Below are 21278 nucleotides of genomic sequence, written 5' to 3'. Positions count from 1 at the left end.
CCCACATATCATATTGTCATTTAACTAGGTTATCCCATAAAATGTTAAGTAATACAATTTCTATAAATAAATTATTCATATAATAAATAATTTAATTTTAAACATTAACTCCTAAATTAGAGAAAGTTTCAAAATAAATTGTTTAATCATCATCTATTGAGTAATAAACATAAGTAATTGTTTTCATTGTTATGTTTTAAAATTTTGGCGACTTTCTTATTTTATTATTATTTTTTTTGGATTTTAGGAAATTATTTATGAGCGTTTAGACTAGAAGTATAGATGTTTAAGTCACGATGTTTGGATTTTTTTGTTGTTTTATTAAAAAAATTTTAATAAAATTTATAATTGTTATACCTCACTGGTTTACGTTTCATAGTTCACAACATATGATTTCAGTAGATGATAAAGTTTTAATTAATATGTTTTTTTTGTTGTTTCATGATATAAGTTAAAAAATATGTGGTATAAGTTAGAAAGATGTTTTAAATTGTCATTTTTTGTTTTTTTTTATGTTGGATTCCATTAATTAAAACAACAATGTGATTTTTATTATAACATTAGTGTAAAATTATCATATTTTTATATATTGATAAAGGATCTAACCTAGTTTTATTTATAAAAAAAAAAGTTTTAAACTTATGAAGCAAATTGTTACACGTGTTACATAAAACGCTTTAAGAGTGAGAAAGTTAAAAAGTAACTCTCAAATATTTTGTTCAATTTTAATCTCTAATACACAAACCTATTTTATTTAATTTAGCCCCCACATACACAGAGTAGAAGAGAGTCCGCATAATACGACGGTTAGATTGGTGATTAATAATATTTTATTCAAAAGAAAAAAAAAGCATTAGTTGATTAACTAAAAACTCAACTAAAACATAATTTTTATATAGCAATAACATACACATATAGATTATATAAAAAGTCGTTAAAATGGTTAAAAATAATAATGTATAAAAAAGGTTATTGAAGTTTAAAAAAAAGATTGGAGAGTTTCCGTGTGCTAGACTAAATAAAAGATTGTATAATATTTTTGAAAGTTGTACTTATTTAAAAGTTTAAAAAAGAATAAAAGATTGGAGAAGCGTTCCATCAGTATTATGACACTTGATCATGGTCAACAATTCATCATGTCGATCACTATTACAATATTAAACAAAACGATTATTTAGTTGTATTTTTTTTTCCTAACAGTAAGCTTCACCAATCTTTATGTATAGTAGAATAAATAATAGAGTGATGTCGTTACTAACCGGGTCCTCAATGACCTTAAGCACAAAAATTACCTAGACGATTCATATTAAAAGCATCACTCATTCAATCTCTAAATTCCATAACGGAATAACATGGATCATAGTTTTAAAGATTTGCTAACACCCAATTGTAATGTATATGGTAGTGTTTGGTATATATGTAATAATGAGAGACGGAATGAAATGTGTCATTGTGATGGAACGAGAAAAAAGATTGTAAGTTGTTTAGTTGGTTAATGAAATGGAAACTCACACACCCATAACCTTGTTCATTCAATTCTCAAATTTATTCAATCCACCCGCTTATTTATTTTCCATTTCTCACTTTCACCCTACATCATCTCCACTAGTTACCCCCCCCCCCCAACTCCCACCCCACACACACGCCGTTACAGCCACTCAATACCATTTTTATTTTATTTCTTTGTCCACACATTAAAAATGAAAGTGGTGGGTTCAAATTCTTGCAAGTGCAAGGTTAAGGGGATTTTGGTGAAAATAATATTGTTGTTATAAAAAAAACACTTGAATCTTTAATCAATTCCAAATTACATGTAAGCTTAAATCCCTAATTAATTATGGTTTCCACAATTCCACACAAACCATTATCCAAATATTCAATTTAAACCATAATCAATGATTCAATTTCCTAGAAACAATTCTAAATTAGCAATTTTACAAATAGATAAACAATTACAATTTTGAATAGAAGTGGAAGAATACATAAATTGTAACAAGTAGAGTGAAATATAATGCACCAACTTGTTTAGTTATCAATATATTTGGTCTATTTAGATATATGAGTTATATAGATCGTATTCAGTCTATTAGTATATACGTTAGGTTAGTGTTTTTAATATAAAATGGGAGTTGGTGCTAATCATCGAAAACCTACTAGTTCAAACCCGTCACGATATAACCCTTTACTTTTTACGGTTAATATTACTACAATTTAGAAAACTTAAGTAAGTTGTTATTAATATGAAAAAAACTATAGTTAAAAATAATGCTAATAATTAGTTTATTCTACAATAACCCTCCAACATTTTGTGTTATTCAACATGCCGAAACTTAAAACTACGTTGAAGAGTACATGAAGTAGAAAAAGTAAAACGGTGGGGGCCTAATTTAGTTATAGTTTATGTCGGGGAAGGATATGCACCTTCCTGGAAGGAGGGTTGGCGGGTTGCAATGGAAAGCGTTGTTAACATGAGGAATATAACAAAGATGCGGATAAGACAGAAAAAATTAAATTAGTAAATACTTTGAAATAAAGTAAATTGTTATTATTTAAATATTCGAAGATATAATTATTTATTAAGATTTAATTTATTTTATAATATTCGAAGATATAATTATTTATTAAGATTTAATTTATTTTATATCCATCAACATTTTACAACCGGTATAGATCATATGACAAAATAGTTACACCATGAAATAATCTCTCAGTCTCTCACAAATTAAATTATGTTATAATAAATAGTCATTTTCCGGAAGGAATAAAATCAAAGAATTACAAGTAGGGGTGATATTCTTACTTAACAGGAAAAATAGCTCACAAATAATAAACTTTTATTTAGGTTGTCAACTTGTCATGTCTTGTACATCTAATAATTAGGTTGTGTTCATGATGAATTTTAACTTATATATAATTACTACATACTTAGACGTTTACAACTCTAGTATAGCATGTTAACCCATTTGCATTTAGATAACTCAAAATATAAATCATAAACAATAAAAAGTAAAAAGAAAAATAAAAAACAAATTGTTTCCACGTCTTTTTCTTCAAATAAATAAATAAAAAATACACCATAATGAAAATAAAACAACACACACAATATATCGCAAAATATAACACAATGCTGAACAAAATATAACACAATGTTAAGCAATATAACATAATATAAAGAAAAAAATAACACATGTCAAAAAAAATACACAATCAATGACGATAAAAAACACAATGACAAATAAAAGGAAACAATAATATTTTTTTCCTCAACACTGTATCTTTTTTTTAGAACGAGGAAGACTAGGGGGTCATTTTTTTTAAGTTTGAGTTAAGAATTTTTTTGTTAATTTCTTATTATTTTTTTAAAGAGCTTTTTTATGGCTACAAATTTTCTGATCTTTATCATTTTTGTCTCTATTTATAGAATAACTTGACTATCTAATGAATGCGTTCAATATAGTATTTCCAACTAGAAGTCCATTAATCTAACTTCAATATTAACAACACACATTCTAAAAAAAACGGCTATCGGCATTTTGTAACTAATGTACCATTTAGTTCATCATAGTGCGTCATTGACTAGACAAAGCTACATTACTCTTAGATATACTAATGTCAAGTTTAGATCGTCATTTCTTTTATTACCAACAATAATCTCAACAAATGGTTCAAACGCCAACTACAGACATAAACTTACCTCACAAAATAACTCATTGTGTGTGTTGCAATTTGTGACATTGCAGAAGGCTGGAGTTGTAAGGCAAGAACTAGCAAAGCTGAAGAAGGAAACCACACTAACATAAGTTTATGATTTTGTTTGCATTTGATATGAGAATGATTTTCAGTAATGAATTCGTTGATGTCACACTAGTTTTGTATATATTTATATGGGTTGGTTAGAGAAGATCACAATAACTTCTAAGATGTAAGATTATAACTAGGTTAGATCATACCATATTGACTAGCCTAGTTGTGGGAGTAACGTTTTTGAAAATCATTAAAGCAAGTTACTTTGATGGCTCATTCTATGATTTTTAGTTTTACATGATTATTCTATAAATGTATGGTCGTGATTTACTAGTGTATGATGAGAAAAATTATGGTATGTGGTATGAGTTTCATATTCGGTTGTATGCTGCATCTTGGGATTTTATATGCTTACACGCGGGTGGTTCACTTAAAGTCAAAATCAGATCGAAAACGTCCCTTTCTATGAAGTCTCTTAAAACACATAGATATACATGTGGATTCCGCGTGATGGGATTTTCGAGGAAAGAGAGTAGTAGTAGTAGCATATATTCCATCATCATATTAACATAAAACACACGAGAAAACTCTTATCAAACCAATAATGTCTTTTTTCTAAGGTAACCAATGTAAAGGTAATAAAGATAATTTTTTTGAAAAGAGATATAGTTTACAAAGTTACATGTATGTAACTGAGACGAAGTACATATATGTAGCGTACACGTCACATATATGCAACTTTTTAAACAACCTTTTTTTTTATTATTTTTACATTTCTAACCCTATAATAAAAAAATGAAAAATAAAAGTTTTATAAATGGATTGATTATGAGTAATTTTTTCATAACTTTTTAGTTTTCTCATAATCTATTTCTTCATTTCTCTCTCTCTCTCTCTCTCACTCTCACACACACACACACTTAACATATATGAAAATATATGAACGTTGAGTGATTTAATAAAATACTTTTAAACTTGAATGACAATTGAAACACTTTTAAAAACTTGATTGTTGTTATACAAAAGACCTCACTTAATGTATATCCATATTTAATACTCTTATAAGTAGAATTACATCTTTAAATTGTATTATTGTATAATTATAATAATTAAACTACACTTTATTACAAACTAACAAATAAATTTATATTTACTCTTTTTGTTTAATTTGCTATAAATTATTACATATTGACTCCAAGGAAATTTTAATATCTCATTTTAATTCATGCAAAGTTATTTTTATTATTGTATTACTTTAATATTTGAAAGTCCCGGTTAGTGATTTTTTGGTTCTTTGGTTGAGAGATGCGTTTATATGTGATTTTAAGTGTTTTGGTAGGCCACGGCACAACAAGTGGTGTGACTTGTAATTTAAAAAAGTAACCCCACGTCATATGTCTACCTTCTGTCATAAGGCCACGTGTGGTTAAAACGTCTTATCCTTGTGCATTTTACGTCATGTGGCATCCCTGTTATCAATGGAGAGTTTTGTAAAAAATGGCGTAGTGGACAAGACGTCACAACTCTCCTACATTAATTACATATATTCCCCCTCTCCCCTCCCCCCACACAATTTCCATAAAAATTCGAGCCGAACTCGCGTTTTGTAGGAAACGCTCCCTCGAAAACGCCAAGCCAAAACGCGGGGTGGGAGGGGGGTATCCCCGGTGTTTTGGAGTGAAAACGTCACAACGTTAAATGAGTACGCATGGTCTAAATGAATCAACATAAATGTTGATTTTGTGTCCATGTAAGCATTTAATTTGTCGTAAATGTCATCACTCATCAACTCATCATAACAGGTTAAACAAGCGTTTTAACATGTCAATCAAAATTGAAGATTATTACGAACATGTTTACAGTTTAAACCATATAAATTTGAGGATTAACACTAAATTTGAGGACACGTTATACATCATAACCTGAAAGTAAATTTTGTGTCACTTTTTTTCCCACCATAACCTTTTATTTAGGAATTTGTTTGAATACGTAAACACTCAATTTAATCAAAGGTGGTTCATCATGCTGCTCCTATTATCTCTCTTTCCCCGTATCTATATTTATTTCGCCTCCTTCGTTCACCCCACGCCTTCTGGTTCAATCAGATAATTTGCTCGATTCTTATCTCCAGAGTTGTTACAACATATTACGGGGTCGCTTGACCCCGGCCATTCACATCCGGAGCATACCGATCAATTATTTGAAGAAGATATATGGGTACTAGGGTCAAAGGCTTTTTAAAAGGCCTTAAAAACTTCTCAAATATTTTCGGTAACAACTTTCATCTCTTCCCCTATTTTAAATAATAATCCTATACGGGCTCTTTATTTATGACAACTATGAATTTATGTTATGTAACACCCACATACGATATAAGTTTTTTTAGTTGTTATATAATATGAGGTCACGACTTTTTGTAATAAAGTGTACTATGCTATATATTCTTGCTATGTACACATATTGTATTTTGTACATGCTAACACTATTGTGAACTTTACGGGAATTGAAGATGAAGAAGAAGAAGAAGACGAACCAGAAATACAAATCGGTATGCCCACGGACGTGAAGCATGTTGCTCATATTGGTGCTGATGGACCCGCCACTGAATCTCCCAGCTGGGTATCGATCTTTTTAGCATTCTTTTTAAAACCCAACCGGACTAGCCAATCCACGGCCGCTTATCGGTTGAATCAGATTTCTATTTTTCTCTCTCTCTTCAAAATCGTATATTATGAGTTATTTATTACTCAAAGACTCCATATATTATTATATTAGGTCTTAGTATTTTACTAAAATTGCAAATTCACACTAACACATAAAACATTCTCACATTTTGTTTTGCATCCTACATATAAATTTTTTTATATTTGTTTGGAATCATTATGTTCGAAAATCTGGTCCAATCTGTAAGACGGCCGCTTCATTTCCCAGTCCAGTTTTGAAAACATTGTTTTCTACTTCTATTCTATCAAACACCCCCTTTTTGTTCGATCACTGAACGATTTATAGATGTATACAACTGTGTGTATTTAACTTTGTGTTATTCTTCTATGTGAGAAGATGAATGGATTTAACGCTGGACAAAGTCAATCAGGACCAATGGAGAGCTCTGGTATTAAACAAGGTTAATTCTCCATGTTTTCAATATTTTATTTTATCTTTTTTAACAACAATTATTAAATATTAAAGAAATAGTTTGTTCTGATTGACTCTGGCATTAAGAAATGTTAGCAAAATAATAAACTGATATATGGTCCAATTATCCAATATACAAATCTTTGTCACATCTAGTTATGAAATAACCGAATGCAACTCTTTAATATGTGTAGGTGCAAAAAACCATAGGAGTACTCGAAGAGAAGTATCAACAAGAGACATTCCAGAAGTGTCCAAAACATCTAGACACCGTCGTCGTTCAGTGGACAATTCTTCAGATTCTGATTCCCAATCATCAACCAAATCGAATCCTTGAAGGCACAGGATCCGCCGGTCCAATGAGAAAGGGAACTTGCCGGACATCCCCAAGAGATCAAGACAAAAGAATTCAAAGGACGATGACGGGTCAACAAAATCAAGAGATAGTGAATCTTCGAGCCACGGACCCCATTTGGATCATTTAAACCAGAACTAGGATCATCTTATAGCAAAAATTAACAACTTAGTTTGCAAATTATGAATGTTTGAGCTTTGAATCTTCACCAACTTGAGATTAATGAGCAAACATGTTTGGTAGAAGATTTATACATATGCATCCTTTTCCTATCTAATTATGTGCTTCTAAGTTAATTTTATTGTAAGATGAATCTATAATTAATATGATGGTTATTCAGTTCAAAACAACCATCTTCTTATGTCTTTGATCATGGTCCTCTCTGAGGATTTAAATATCTCAGCCGAGTCGAAATAAAAAATGCTCATAAGCCTTAACGAATAACGAAATATATAAGCTAATTTTTATAAACGATGATTACTGTTATAACAATAAATATGACAAAAATATAATATGAATGTAATACCCAAATTTTGAAACCCTAAAATTTAATGCTTATACGAGTTATTAATACAAAATTTATTAAAACTAATATAGTTATTTTAATATATACTCATTTTTTAAAATTGTATAAAGGGTTTTAAATGATATGTTGAAATAAAAGTTTAGGGTGAAGTATAATTAAAACAAAACTAAAAAGGGTGAGTATGTAAATAATAGATTTAATTATGAAATAAAGAGCATGAACTAGTTTTGCCAACATATATAAGGTAGTTAAAAACTTAAAATGATGAAGCATAGCTTACTAATTTATCCACTGAACCTGTTTTCTTATTGGTTCGTACTTGAATAGTCATGACATATAAAATAGTTAAACGAGTCATAATTATTTTATATTTGTATTCATTCATTAAGAAAATGAACTATTCATGAACACAAATGAACACAAACAATGCTTTATTTGATTTGGCTAGCCATGAATAGTAATTTTCAATGGCTCGATCAAGTACCAAGTTTGTGTGGGTGTTTTTTTTTAACATCCATATTAACTTAATATAAATTTATCAAATAATACTCATGTATATTTTTGTTTTATAGGTAATTATTTTACATAATTCTATATATTAAGATTAGAAAGTTCATTGAAAATATTAAATACCTTTATAATATTTATCAACATAAACAGGCGTAAATGAACATTGTCTCTGATTGTGGTCGTTCATTATTAAACGAACAAACATAAACAAACGTTTGATTCCCTAACCCATTGTAAATTAATAAATTATATAATTTTGGCAATTTGGCTCAATATATTCTTTTCATTTCCTCATTTTGGCTCAATTTATGAGTATCAAACGTAACTCCTCTAGAAAATAAAAAAAATGTTGTTTTTTCTAATATGGTGCAGTGGTAAGAAACTTGAGTTTCTCAATGTAGACCCGAGTTTAATTCCCACTTATAACAATTTTGGAGGACATGGGTGGCTCGATGACGAAAAGGCCATGATCTTTGTGATCTTCGATTCGATCATGAGGGCGTCCGGGTTTTACCACCAGTGGGCCTTCAGACGGGTAAGTTTTCCTTGAAACTAGAGATAACTTAGAAACGCTTAAGTTCTCCGTACAACTATCTTGGATCAGCTGACGGTTGCATTTTGTCATTAAGTTATCCCGTCATTAGATCACTCGTAAGAAGCAGTTAGGCAATTATTTGATTGTGGGCTTTGTGGGCCGTTAAAAGGAAAATAAAAATTGTTTTTCGAGAAAACTGGTTTTAGTACGTTCAATCAAAAGACGCCACGTGTAAAAAACAGTATCCCGCCTTTTTTTAACCTTCCCGAAGTCGTTGAAGTACGGGTAGGTTATATCGTTATAAATGCTGCTAGAGGTCACTCAACTACTTCATTCTCACACATCATCTTCGTTTGCTCATCAACTATTCTTGTTTGTTCTGATCGGCTTACGTCGTCTCCGTTTTCTGTAACGTGTTGTTCTTCTCGTGCAATTTGGGTTCTACAGTGAGTTAGCAGGTATATTTCTTATTTTAGATTATTAATTTCTTATTTTGTAGTTGATATATATGTGTATAAAATATTCAATTTTCTAGCTGTTTGTTTACTGTATTTAGGTTTTAGAGATACTATGTAAGAGCATTCTCATCCCATTTCCTATAATTACGTGAGGGAAGTTTGCAAATTATAGGGTGAGGTTGTGAGTGTAAATTATAGGGTGAAGAGAGAAATGTAGTGATTTTGGTAAATTTGGGGAATCATTGTTTCCCCTATTTATTTTTTAATATTTGTTGGATTGGTTGTGAGTAGAGGATAGATAAAACTGTAATGATAAAGGTATAAAAATATTATTTAATTGAACATGAGAGAGAATTGTAGTGTTTTTTAATGTAATTATAGAGATAAAGATGGGGAACGGGTTGAGAATGCTCTAAGTTAGTTAATACGCAGATCTCATGAATGATGTATGCCTATAAGCTAGGGTTCATGGATCAAACGGTTGTAAAATGATTTTGATTTTACGTTTGTGTCGTCATCAATTTAGAGAATTTGACTCCTCGATATCCTGGCATTAATCTTTCAGTTTGGTAAGATGGAGCCAGCGAAAACGGACCTCGATGATTTTGGAATTGAGGATACAACTTCATCAGCTGACCAGGGTTTGGGGGCAGGGCTTCTTGTTGCTGGTGGTCTACCTGAGGGTCCAAGAAGGGGGCCGTGGAGGCGGAAAATTAGGTGCCAGAGGAGGTGGAGAATTAGGCAGTGATGGATCCAGGAATTTTTTTTAGTGGGTTCACTGTTTGGTTCAAAGGTTCTGGTCGTTTCGATGGTTTGGGTTGTTTTAACGGTTTACGTAAGTTAAAGTTTATTACATAATAAAATACAACACAATAACAACAAACAAACATCGTCATTAAAAACTAAAAAAAAATATATATATATATAAATATGATGGTCCTTTTGAAACTAAAAAAAATAACACTCTATACTTGTTCTCTATGAGTTTTCATCTTTTAAAAACGTTGCATTACATCTTCGACAAAAACTTCTTAAAGGAACTCCCTTTACCGTAACAAATGCAAAAAAATGTTCAGATATCCATCACTCATAATAAAAAACGGTGTTCGGTGTTTGTGTTACAACTAAAATAGTCATTATAACCTTCACAACTAAAATAGACATTAAAATTATGAAGGCATATATCTACAGGCATGATCAAACTACCAAAATGTAAACGAAACTTAATTAAACATAAGATGTGTATGTGCATTCCATGAACTCAATTAAAATTAAAAATGATTTCTATCGGGTGATGTTTTCTAAAACTTATATGAGACCCTGTGGCTGTTGTGTTTAACCGGTTAGAAAAAAACAAATAATAAAATAAAAAAACCGCTGAAACAGGGAATCAAACCCAGGTTGCCTCAAAAGAAAACTTTGTTGCTTGCCACCAGACCATGATTTCAAATTGTTTATGGGTCATTTAAAATTTATATGTGGGTTACTCTCATATTTTATATAGACGTTCTATATAAAATCCGAAATTCAGTGGGTTCCCGTGAACATGGATCCTGCCCCTGGAATTAGGTGACCGAGGAAGCGGGTGCTGGTAGTGCACCGGGTGTTGACTACACGTATGAAGTGTTCAGGTGCTCCAAGGATGGTGCCAAAGGGAGACAGGGATCATGGTTCGTCTAGCGCTGGTAAGCGCTCTAAGAAGGCTTAGAATACTGTATCTTTCATCTTTTTGTCTTGTAATGAAATACTAAAGGTAGGTGGTACAAAATTGGGTGTGAAGCTATGAACTATCAGTCTATGAAGCCATTATGTGTGATTTCATTTCTAATAATCAATATTAATGATGCTTGACTTTGTGGTTAAACTCTTATTCCTTTCAAGTTGAATTCAAGCAGACACAATAAGACCCTCATTGTTTCATAAAACCTCAAACTTAAATCCGAAAGCCCATAATCTGTCGGATATTTTGGGTTCCATGAACTCATTGTTCAATTCTTTTGGTTTCACATTGTAGCAAAATTTTAGTTGCTTTACATTTTGGGTTTCATGTTAATGGATCAAAGTTTGTTTTTCATGTGATACAAATTAGAAACCTCCTCCACATGTACCATATTACCATATAGCTCTTTTTGACCAATATACCCTTGTTATTATTTCACACATTTATATATCTTTCTGCTAAGTGCAAACCAATATGTTTAGGTAAAATGCAGCTGTAGATAGATTTTGAAACAAAAGTAGTGTCGAAGCGAATGGAGGCTTGTTGATCGATTGGAACGTAGATACAGTAATAGAAGTAAATAATCAAGTAATGATCGAACATTCGAGTAGGTATTGTATTGTACTAGATATAACTTAATTTTTGAATAAACTGCTGCTGTCCTCCATATATTTTTAGGTCTTAGCCCACTTTGCATTTTTTTTTACTTAAATCGGGGTTCGGTTTTAACTTGGATTTTGTCGGGTACATCATCGAACCTGACCCGAGACCGAATTCCTTAAGTTCTCGGAACTGAATATGAAAATGTAGTTGTAGTGTCAGTTCGGGATTAGGTATATTAGGGTTGGTTATTCGGTCATCAACCAAATCGAATCCTTGGAGGCACAGAATCCGACAACCTCACGACATCCCCAAGAGATCAAGACAATTATGTCGGAGCTTCACCAATTTGTGAAAAATGACTAATTATGTCGGATTTGGGGTTGATGCTATGAACTTTAAATCTTCACCAATTTGGGAAAGAATTGACTAATTGATTGGTTAAATAGGGGTGGAACCTACAAAATGAGCCCTCTTGGGCGTTAGGAATTGGCTTGCACGGGGCAACACAAATGACACCTAAGATGTATTACGGAAAGTGGTCTGGTTTGAAAGGGAGGTTAAAGGCTGAGGTGACAGGGAGTGGCGTCTACCATAACAATTGGTCTTGCCATTTTTCAATCCTCCATTTCTCTATCTAATTATGCACCTCAAGTTTCATGTGGAATTTGGGGTCAAATTTCAATTCATAAATTATATGATGGTTTATTTGGGGTAAAAAAAGTTCATCTTTTGTGTCTTTGATATTATTTTGATTTGAATATAATTATTTTGCTTCTCTGAATAATATTAAGATATGCTTAAATGCTAATATAACCATTTCTTTGTTGACATAAACGTATAACTAATAGTGTAATCGTGGGGAAAATTAACGTACAAATTAAATTAAGTACACATATGGGAATCAAGTGGTGTAATATATATACAAGTTGTGTAATTATTTAATTACATCGTAGTGTAATTACACTACACTATTATTACACTATGTTGTATATATAATTACACCACTTGCTTCTCACAGTTAGCATGTTAATTTAATTTGTATTTGATCCAAACCATATATTTAAAAAAAGTTAATGACTTTATCATGGTTTTATATTCTAACATAATTCTTAATTTCTTATAAATCAAGAAACAAATCAAGAATATCTGCTTCAACCTCTTTTTTTCCTATGTAAGACTCTTTTAGTTAAAAGGGAAAGTTTCTTTTAGAATAAAGGTTTTCTTTTTTTTTACGGAAAACGGAAACAAAAATATTCAAATGTACAAGTACACTACAAAATATAAAACTTCTACAATATAAGGACAAAAGAATTTGATACATTAAATTTTCTAAAAAAGTTGAGACATCAATAAGTTGATATTTTTCTGTGTTGTTTGTCAAACTTTTATAATACATTACATAATCAATAATTCTTATTTTCATTTAATTAATGATTTCACATGATAAATCAAACCATCATATTAACTGAAATTATTTTAACAACAAACCATTGATCAAATGGTAGCCCATCACTTTCTTTACGGGAGGTCATAGGTTCGAGTCTCGTTTGTAACAACATGTCATGCGTAAATAAGGAGTTTTGCCACCGTGGTCATTCGATCGATGATTTCATGCGGTTTAGCTCAAGAGGTGTGGAGTTTGATATCTCAATGGTGTAACGTACCGTCAATATATGCCTTTATTGACCGAGATTTGGTTGAATTATATAGGTTCGTGAAGTTCCCGAAAGACAAAGAGAAAGCCTTCCATGCGGCGTGCTTAGTAACGATGCGATTTTTTGGAAGAAGCAGAATGCCCTCTTTCATGATGTCTCTAATTCAGCTTCAGAACGTGGTGGAAGAAATAAAATCGCTTTGCTATTTATGGGTCAAGAGTAGGTCCAAAAGGTATGGCTTGACATGGGAGGATTGACGTAGCTTTAGGATAGAACACGCGTTTTTTGTATTTTTGTTTTGTTTGGTGTTCTACGACCCGAGTAGCCTGTTTTTTATGGTTGTAATTGATGGCGTCTAGCTCCTCGCTAGTTTGTTTAATAAAACTTTGTTGGTCGTTCAGAAAAAGTTTCCCCTGAAATTAATGACGGACCATGTCACCAACACTGTCTGCAATTATGAGCGACGGTGGCCTTTTATCATTGGATGTATCCGGATGATCCGACTTTGTTTGTCGTTAAAAAAACTGAAATATTTAGATTAGTAAGGAGTCGGTTTATTTCATCACTTGATAGTTATATACTTTTATCCAGCCACTTTATGTAATTAATCTTAAAAATAATAATAATAATAATAATAATAATAATAATAATAATAATAATAATAATAATAATAATAATATAACATCTTTCTTGCATTAAAATATCTTAAAATTATGATTTTTTTAGTAAAAAGTTGTTGTCTATTGTCTTGTAAAAGGTTGAATTGTGCACCCAATGAATCAATCCCATTGAACATATAGATTCGCCCCCAATTACAAACCCTTACTCAAGAATCCAATTGTCGTATGCTCCACGCTGCATTAATAATAATAATAATAATAATAATAATATCTTTTGAGCCCTAATAACATCATCAATCCATTCAATCGCTTGGATTAAATCATTAATGGCGATGCCAAGTATTTACAGACGAGTTCTTCCGTCTCCTCCTGCTATTGATTTCGCTTCTTCCGAAGGAAAGGTCAGTCTGTCAGTCAATTAAACCCTATGATTTTATATGCAAACTGCTTATTTATTATAACTGTTTATGGTTTGAATTAGGATTTGGTAGATTGGTATGTGTACTGGGTTTGACCTAATAATGGAGCTACACGTTGACCTTGAGGTGTTGACTGTTATTATTACAGTTTTTTGTTAAGTTTAGGCTTAATTTTAAGAAAAGAAATATTCATGACAGACTTAGGTTTATAGGATGCTAAATTTGCAGTAGGAAGTACTAGCTTTTACATCAAGATCATTGCTTTCTGAGGCCGTGGACCTACTTAACCGAATCCAACAACTTATAACCACTAGATCTATTCATGTTAATTTTAGAGGACTTATGAAAACTTTTCAATAAGTTAATATAAGTTACAAAAGTGTAACTTATTAACTTTTCCCTCTCACATCAAAAGCAATCCCAAACACCTTATTATTTTTCAAAAAGTTAATAAGTTATAAGTTGGTGAAAATAAGCAATTTAAACACCCCTTTAGTTTTTCTATGCAAAAAGAGCTAGTGACGCCGCTTGTTGCCCGTTCGACTGTTTGCCTTATATTTCGATGTAAACACTACTTTTTTTTTTGAAGATGTGAAATAGAAATGGACTTGGTGCAATGTTTTTTTTTATAACTAAAATAGGGGTTATGTTTTGTTTGGTTAAGAATAAAAAGTCTTGAATTGCTTCTTTCAACTCAGCTATATATGTTTTTTTTGACTTGGCAGCAATTATTCATGGAAGCCACTCAAGGTGGGACCATGGAAGGCTTCTTTAAGTTAATATCTTACTTTCAGACACAATCAGAGCCTGCTTATTGTGGCCTGGCTACCCTTGCCATGGTCTTGAATGCACTTTCTATTGATCCCGGTAGAAAATGGAAAGGTCCCTGGAGGTGGTTTGATGAATCCATGCTAGATTGCTGTGAGCCTTTAGAAAAGGTTAAAGCCAAAGGCATTTCTTTTGGGAAAGTTGTGTGTTTGGCTCATTGTGCTGGAGCAAAAGTTGAAGCTTTTCGCACAAATCAAACTAGTATTGATGAGTTTAGAAAGCATGTTATTGCCTGTTCTACTTCTGATGATCGCCATGTCATCTCATCATATAACAGAGCCACTTTTAAACAGGCATGCGCTGCTTATACTTTTGGATATTATGCGTTCTATTAAGTGTTAAATCACATTTGGCATGATAGTAATGATGTTTTTATTTTATTGCAGACGGGTACGGGTCACTTTTCGCCTATTGGCGGGTATCATGCTGGAAAGGATATGGCGTTAATATTAGATGTTGCACGTTTTAAATATCCTCCTCATTGGGTCCCACTTAAATTACTCTGGGAAGCTATGGATACTGTTGATGATGCTAGTGGATTTCGTAGAGGGTAAATTTGTAATATTCTCATAATTTGAATCTGATTCTGTTATTTACTTGTATTCTTTTGTTTCAGTTTCATGCTAATATCTAGGCTTCAAAGGCCACCAGCATTACTTTATACACTGGTACTTTTTTGAATTTAGTATCATATACACTATGCATAATATTTAAACAATTGTTTATTGCAATCTTATACACATTCTGATTTTCTGTTGCAGAGTTGTAAGCATGAGAGTTGGGTTAATATTGCAAAGTACTTGATTGATGATGTTCCAGTATTATTAAGTTCTAAGAATGTGAAAGATGTGAAGGATGTTCTCTCCATTGTTTTCAACTCACTTCCTTCAAAGTTTCTTGAATTTATTAAGTGGGTTGCAGAAATTAGGAGAACAGAAGAGGGCGGTCAAAGTTTAAGTCCAGAAGAGCAAGAAAGACTTTCAATCAAGGTATCCTAAATTTTGACTCATCTAGTTATTAATGGATTGACTTGGGTTATGCTCACAGTTTTTCGGTGTTTCATGTAGGGGGAGATATTGAAACAAGTTCAGGGCACTCATCTATACAAGCACGTCACAGACTTTTTGTTCACATGTTGCCAGGGCCCACAGTGTTTGGGTCAAGAAACCGAAGCCAGTTTGACTGATATTGCAGCAAGTGTGTGTTGTCAAGGAGCAGGGGTTTTAAAAGGAAACAGTGAGTCCTCTGACGGGTTTTGCTGTGGGGAAACACTTGTGCATAAGATAAAGTCCAATGGAGATATGGCACCTGTCACAGTAGTGTCTGGGATTGTGACAAATGGGATTGTTGAACAAAAAGTCGATATGCTGGTTCCTTCATCTCCCAAATGTTTAAATTCATTTGGCCCGGAATTAACTAATTGCATTGGAAGGCATCCGGCTAGCAATGATGTTCTTACAGCACTTTTATTGGCTTTGCCACCACATACCTGGTCGGGTATTAAAGATGAGACCTTGTTGCAGGAGATTAATACCCTTGTTTCTTTGGATAACCTTCCCACTTTGCTTCAAGAAGAGGTACAATTAAAACATTACTTGTTTATGGGTCGATTTGTGTCTAATTGGTTTAAAAAAAGTCTTAACTTGTTAATGTTGTTATCCTGCAGATTATGCACTTGCGTGGACAGCTGAACGTTCTCAAGAGATGCAAAGATGATGAGGTAGAGGAAGATCTTTCCGCGCCTTCCTTCTAGCATCTTAAAAACGCTAAAACTTGTTAATGTTGTCATCATTTAATTATCTTGTAATACTATTAATTATAATTTATAAACCACTCTAAGAATGGCAGAATAAGATATGTTACAACTTATAAACCCTTACGGAAAATGTTATATCTATATATGTTCCCCTCTGTGTTTTAGGTCAATCATCAAGAAACAAGACATGTTTTCAGGAGACCAGATGCCGATTAGTAACAAGTCAACATTATTTATACATGGGTCAAACTTGCATAATCAAGTTGAGTCGTCATCGCTAGGACAGCAACGAGCCCATGATTGCTGTAGCAGATTTTTTGAGAGATTTGAGAGGCCAGATCGGCTTTCAGGTGGGATGAAGCGCATTATGACATGGCCTAAGCCAATTGCTTATACATCTCACATAGGTTCAAGGTCTATATTTTCTCTTAATTATTTATCTCGTTAGGGGAATTATAGGTGTTCGGTTTATTCAATTGTTATTAGGCTATGGTTGTCGGTATTTTGTGCCTTATCGAAGCTTCCATTACTACTTATCGTTGTTTATTCAGAAGTAAATAGAATACGCAAAGTCATTATTGCAACCCTTAATATTCACTTCTGGTCTTTCTAGAAGAATTGATGATTTTCACACAACAAAGAAGCAGATGTAAAGTTTTTTCTTATTTCTTTTTAGACATATATTAGGTGTTTATTGTAAACTATTTATTTGATATAAATGTTAATTGCACAAAATAGTTCTAATGGTTTGGTCTAGTAATTTATTTAATGGATCATAAATTTTTGGGGTGATCTGAAATGTTAAATCTTTCCGATTCCGTTTGGTTCACATAATTAAAAGAAAGATTATCTAAAAATCTATGTATTTAGGAATTTCAGAATGTGAAGCTCCAACTTTTATTTTAAGGTTATGTTATGTTTAAGATCTATTTGAGACTTGAGACACCGTAGGAAGAGAGGATCTCGAATGACTAGAGGCTGAAATGCATTGGTGGGTCGGCAGCTAGTAAACTGGGCAGGGACGACACGGGTTTTTTCTGATCGTTGCTTCTTCTCTTATGTTGTTTGTAATACTGTATATTTATGAATCTTAAAATTTATATATTTATACTTGGAATTGAGCTACGAGTCCTTCCGTCTCTCTTCAATTCTGGTGAGATCGCCAACCTGCGTACATTCATTCTAGCCATTTTCGCAGGTCCGGTATATAAAGAAAAAAAACAAATTGAAGGTGTATGGCTACTTAATTTGCTGCCATAGGACATGTTATTGATTTTGTTCTAAGCTTCATTAGCTTACTAGTTTAGTCCCATTGTTTGTTGAACCTTTTGTGAAAAACTTTTATGGATTATCATCTGCTCTTTCGTTTGGCCTTTTTTCTATCTGGCTGATCTATTTGTTTAGAGTTAAGACGAAGTTGTGTCGTAGTGCCCCTCTACTAGAACAAAGGAGATGCCTAGTACTATGCTAACTGCAGGACTGGGGGGTTAAGCTCCTTAGTCAATCTATGAAATTGTGGGAAAAGGGTAATTGAGACTAGAATTAGACATGGAATCCATGTTATCAGCGATGTTTTAACTCATCAAGCCATCAAGGCGATGCAGAGCAACTGTATAACCTCATCATCAATTAATTCCATAAGTCCAAACAACCCTAAACTCTACCATGCTTTGCATAAATCATCTTTCAAGAATGTATCAACTAATATATGAACAAAACAATTACATCTCACTTTAACATATGAAGTTGTTCCTGACAATACATTTGATGTATTATGAAGTTTACAATAACTTAAACACGTGTAATATCAACAGTAAAAATGACTAAACCACTGTAATGCACACAATCTATGGGTGGTGGTGATGGTGGCAAGGATAGGGGTGTGGGTGTGGGTGTGGGTGTGGGTGTGGGTGTGGGTGAGTGTGGGGGTGAGCGTGAGCATGAGCCTGGGGATGAGAGGTGAATAACATCGGTAAAGGTGAAACAAATGTAACAAAGCATAGGATGAAATAAAAGTTTTCAATAATTATGTAACATCTAAGATACATGTTTTGACGGGATGAGTTTGAGTTTTCTAAACGACCATATATCCAAGCCAAAACACAAAGATTCAGATTAGCCATGAGATAAGCAATGATAGAGATGCTCATAAAGGGATTGGTGGTTGAAAAATCAATGTTTTTTGCCCACAAAACGATTCCTACAAATGCTACGTACCCGCCAAGCAAAAACGCTCTCTTTAGGATTCAAGTAATGGGATGACCTGATAAGAAAACAATAACATATATCATGAAATATATATTAAGGGTTCGGATCAAATACAAATGAAATTAATGTGCTAATTGTGAGAATCAAGAAGAGTAATTATATATACAAATAGAGTAATTATGTAATTACATTAATTACTTTATGATGTAATTACATAAATACTATACTTGATTATTACGATTAACACGTTAATTTCATTTGTACATTAACTTTTCTATATATATTAAATACTCAATAGTATTATTTACTTTAACACGTCCCTTTAAATCAATAACAAAAGAGAATCTCCATCCAGCATAATCAACACCTCCTTTTCTCTTCACTACTCGTCTTCCCAAATTATTCAAATTTATACACATAATAATAATAATAATAATAATAATAATAATAATAATAATCGATTAAGAAAAATAAGTATTTAATTATAGATGTTAATTGTGGAAATTAACAATAAGTTGGTGTAAGCAAGAGAAACACTCCATATCATGAAATCTCATAAATTAGAGGAATAAACTCAAACATTTATGAACCCAGATTGGATTTGACATTTGTTAAGTGTAAATTTTTGTTGTTTAAGAAGAATTGATGGTCATGTGATAACTCATCAGTAATTCGTGTATTTAGTTAACTCATTATTAATTTGCAAATCATTAATACAGAGGTAGGGTATAAAAAAACCCAAATACCCTTAAGTATGACCCGCGGGTCAATAAGAAACCTCTTTCAAGTCACCCGCGGGACATATGGATCAACCCGCATGAACCTTTAAAGGAAGAACATTCCCACATCATGCGGAAGCACCCAGACACCCTCATACGTCATCCACTCATCCGCATGGTAGCACATCTACCTGTCAAAGTGGCCGGAAGGCAATGCCAACGGGACAACTGTAATTAACTAATTACCTTCTAGAAGAAATGCGACGACTGTTACTTGGAGAATACGTGACCCATTAACCAATGAAGGGAGGACACATGGCCAGGTTGTTATAACCGTGCACATGGCCAGAGATTGATCCGTCCTATCATAGAATGACATGTGTCCTGGTTGTTATACACATGCACATGCAACGTATAACTCAACCTATCATATGAGGACGCGTGTCCAGACGGTTACGAGAGCATCTTTTAGAATGGGACAGCTGGGACAAACATATTTCCCACATCCTTCGGCTATAATACTCTCTCCATTTGCATGAGGTATTGATTCACTCCCCACTATCGGCTCTCAATATTCAAGTACTTTCTCTACATCAGAACTGTACTTATTCTCACGCTGTAGGGTGGTTACGGGAAGACCGACCTCTTGTCCTTCCCGTAACAAGCTCACGGTGTCTGTTTTGCAGGTTTTGGTCACTGGACTTTGGGAAGTTGTGCTCATATCGTAGTTGGTTGTTATCCGTATCCTACCATGTGAACTCATTGAGTATTGTTCCAAATCAAAAAGGTATTATATTATAAATCCATCTCCAACCCTTTCTTGAACGCCCTCAGGGATGCCATCAATGAAGGATTAGGATACTTACCACGTCCATAAAATGATACAAAGAATTTCAAGAGGTTTAGTGTGGAGGACCCAACTGGGAGGTAAAATTGTAGAGAAAAGAAATAGTTTTTCATGAGCTCCCCTCCTCCCCGTGAATATGACTACGTGTCCTCTCCTCACACAGTCTAAGACATTCCTATTCTATCCACCATATTACAAGAGTGGGGTTTTAATAATATAGGGAGCGATTTAAGTATTGTGAGTGAAGAAAAAGAGAAAATATTATGATTTTTTTTATATTTGAAAATTTTCTGTAGCACTCTAAAATATTTTTAATATATTTTTAGAGTGGTTTTGAGCAAAGAAGAGAGAAAAGGTAATGATAAAGTTAGGGTTGTGCAACGGTTCTAAACCGCGAGAACCGAACATGACTGAATAATAGATACAGAACCAGAACCTATTATAGTAAACCGGTTAGGTTCCAGAACCGGTAAAATCGATTCTCGCTAATCGGTTATGTGCCATACTTGTTCGGTCGTTTATTTATCAAATGGGTTGTGCAAACTTTGCAAATTGCAAAACAAGTTTATATAATTGTATGTCTCCATTCACGACAAAATTAATTTAGATTATAACATGAACATTTATTATATTTTAATTA

At 32.8% G+C, this 21278-nt stretch overlaps 1 protein-coding gene and 1 pseudogene across 2 annotated transcripts; both read left to right on the top strand.

The window, feature by feature from the left end:
- The first annotated feature begins 5538 nt into the window (after positions 1–5538).
- On the top strand, positions 5539–7556 carry LOC143595802 (CRIB domain-containing protein RIC1-like). The gene is made up of 4 exons (XM_077074729.1): positions 5539–6015; positions 6260–6363; positions 6805–6868; positions 7074–7556. Exons 1-4 carry the CDS (start codon positions 5958–5960, stop codon positions 7214–7216), a joined length of 369 nt encoding a protein of 122 aa, XP_076930844.1. The 5' UTR covers positions 5539–5957; the 3' UTR covers positions 7217–7556.
- A 6439-nt stretch (positions 7557–13995) lies between these two features.
- LOC143595806 (glutathione gamma-glutamylcysteinyltransferase 1-like) lies at positions 13996–17576 on the top strand (annotated as a pseudogene). The gene is made up of 8 exons (XR_013146592.1): positions 13996–14262; positions 15006–15401; positions 15495–15658; positions 15725–15776; positions 15870–16097; positions 16176–16685; positions 16775–16828; positions 17030–17576. The product of XR_013146592.1 is annotated as a glutathione gamma-glutamylcysteinyltransferase 1-like (transcript).
- Positions 17577–21278: the final 3702 nt, after the last annotated feature.

This window comes from Bidens hawaiensis, unplaced genomic scaffold, assembly GCF_021521415.1.
Source record: "Bidens hawaiensis isolate Kalapana, Puna unplaced genomic scaffold, B.hawaiensis_p1.1 tig00045531_1, whole genome shotgun sequence".
NCBI lineage: Eukaryota > Viridiplantae > Streptophyta > Magnoliopsida > Asterales > Asteraceae > Bidens > Bidens hawaiensis.
Note: the sequence above shows the minus strand (reverse complement) of the source record. Positions and strands in the feature narration are given on the sequence as shown.

Excerpts from the sequence above, each read along its gene's own strand:
- LOC143595802 (XM_077074729.1), top strand. The coding sequence starts at position 5,958 with ATGGGTACTAGGGTCAAAGGCTTTTTAAAAGGCCTTAAAAACTTCTCA. Across the intron at positions 6,364-6,804 it reads CCACTGAATCTCCCAGCTGG|ATGAATGGATTTAACGCTGG; the intron begins GTATCGATCTTT and ends CTATGTGAGAAG. Across the intron at positions 6,869-7,073 it reads GAGCTCTGGTATTAAACAAG|GTGCAAAAAACCATAGGAGT; the intron begins GTTAATTCTCCA and ends TAATATGTGTAG.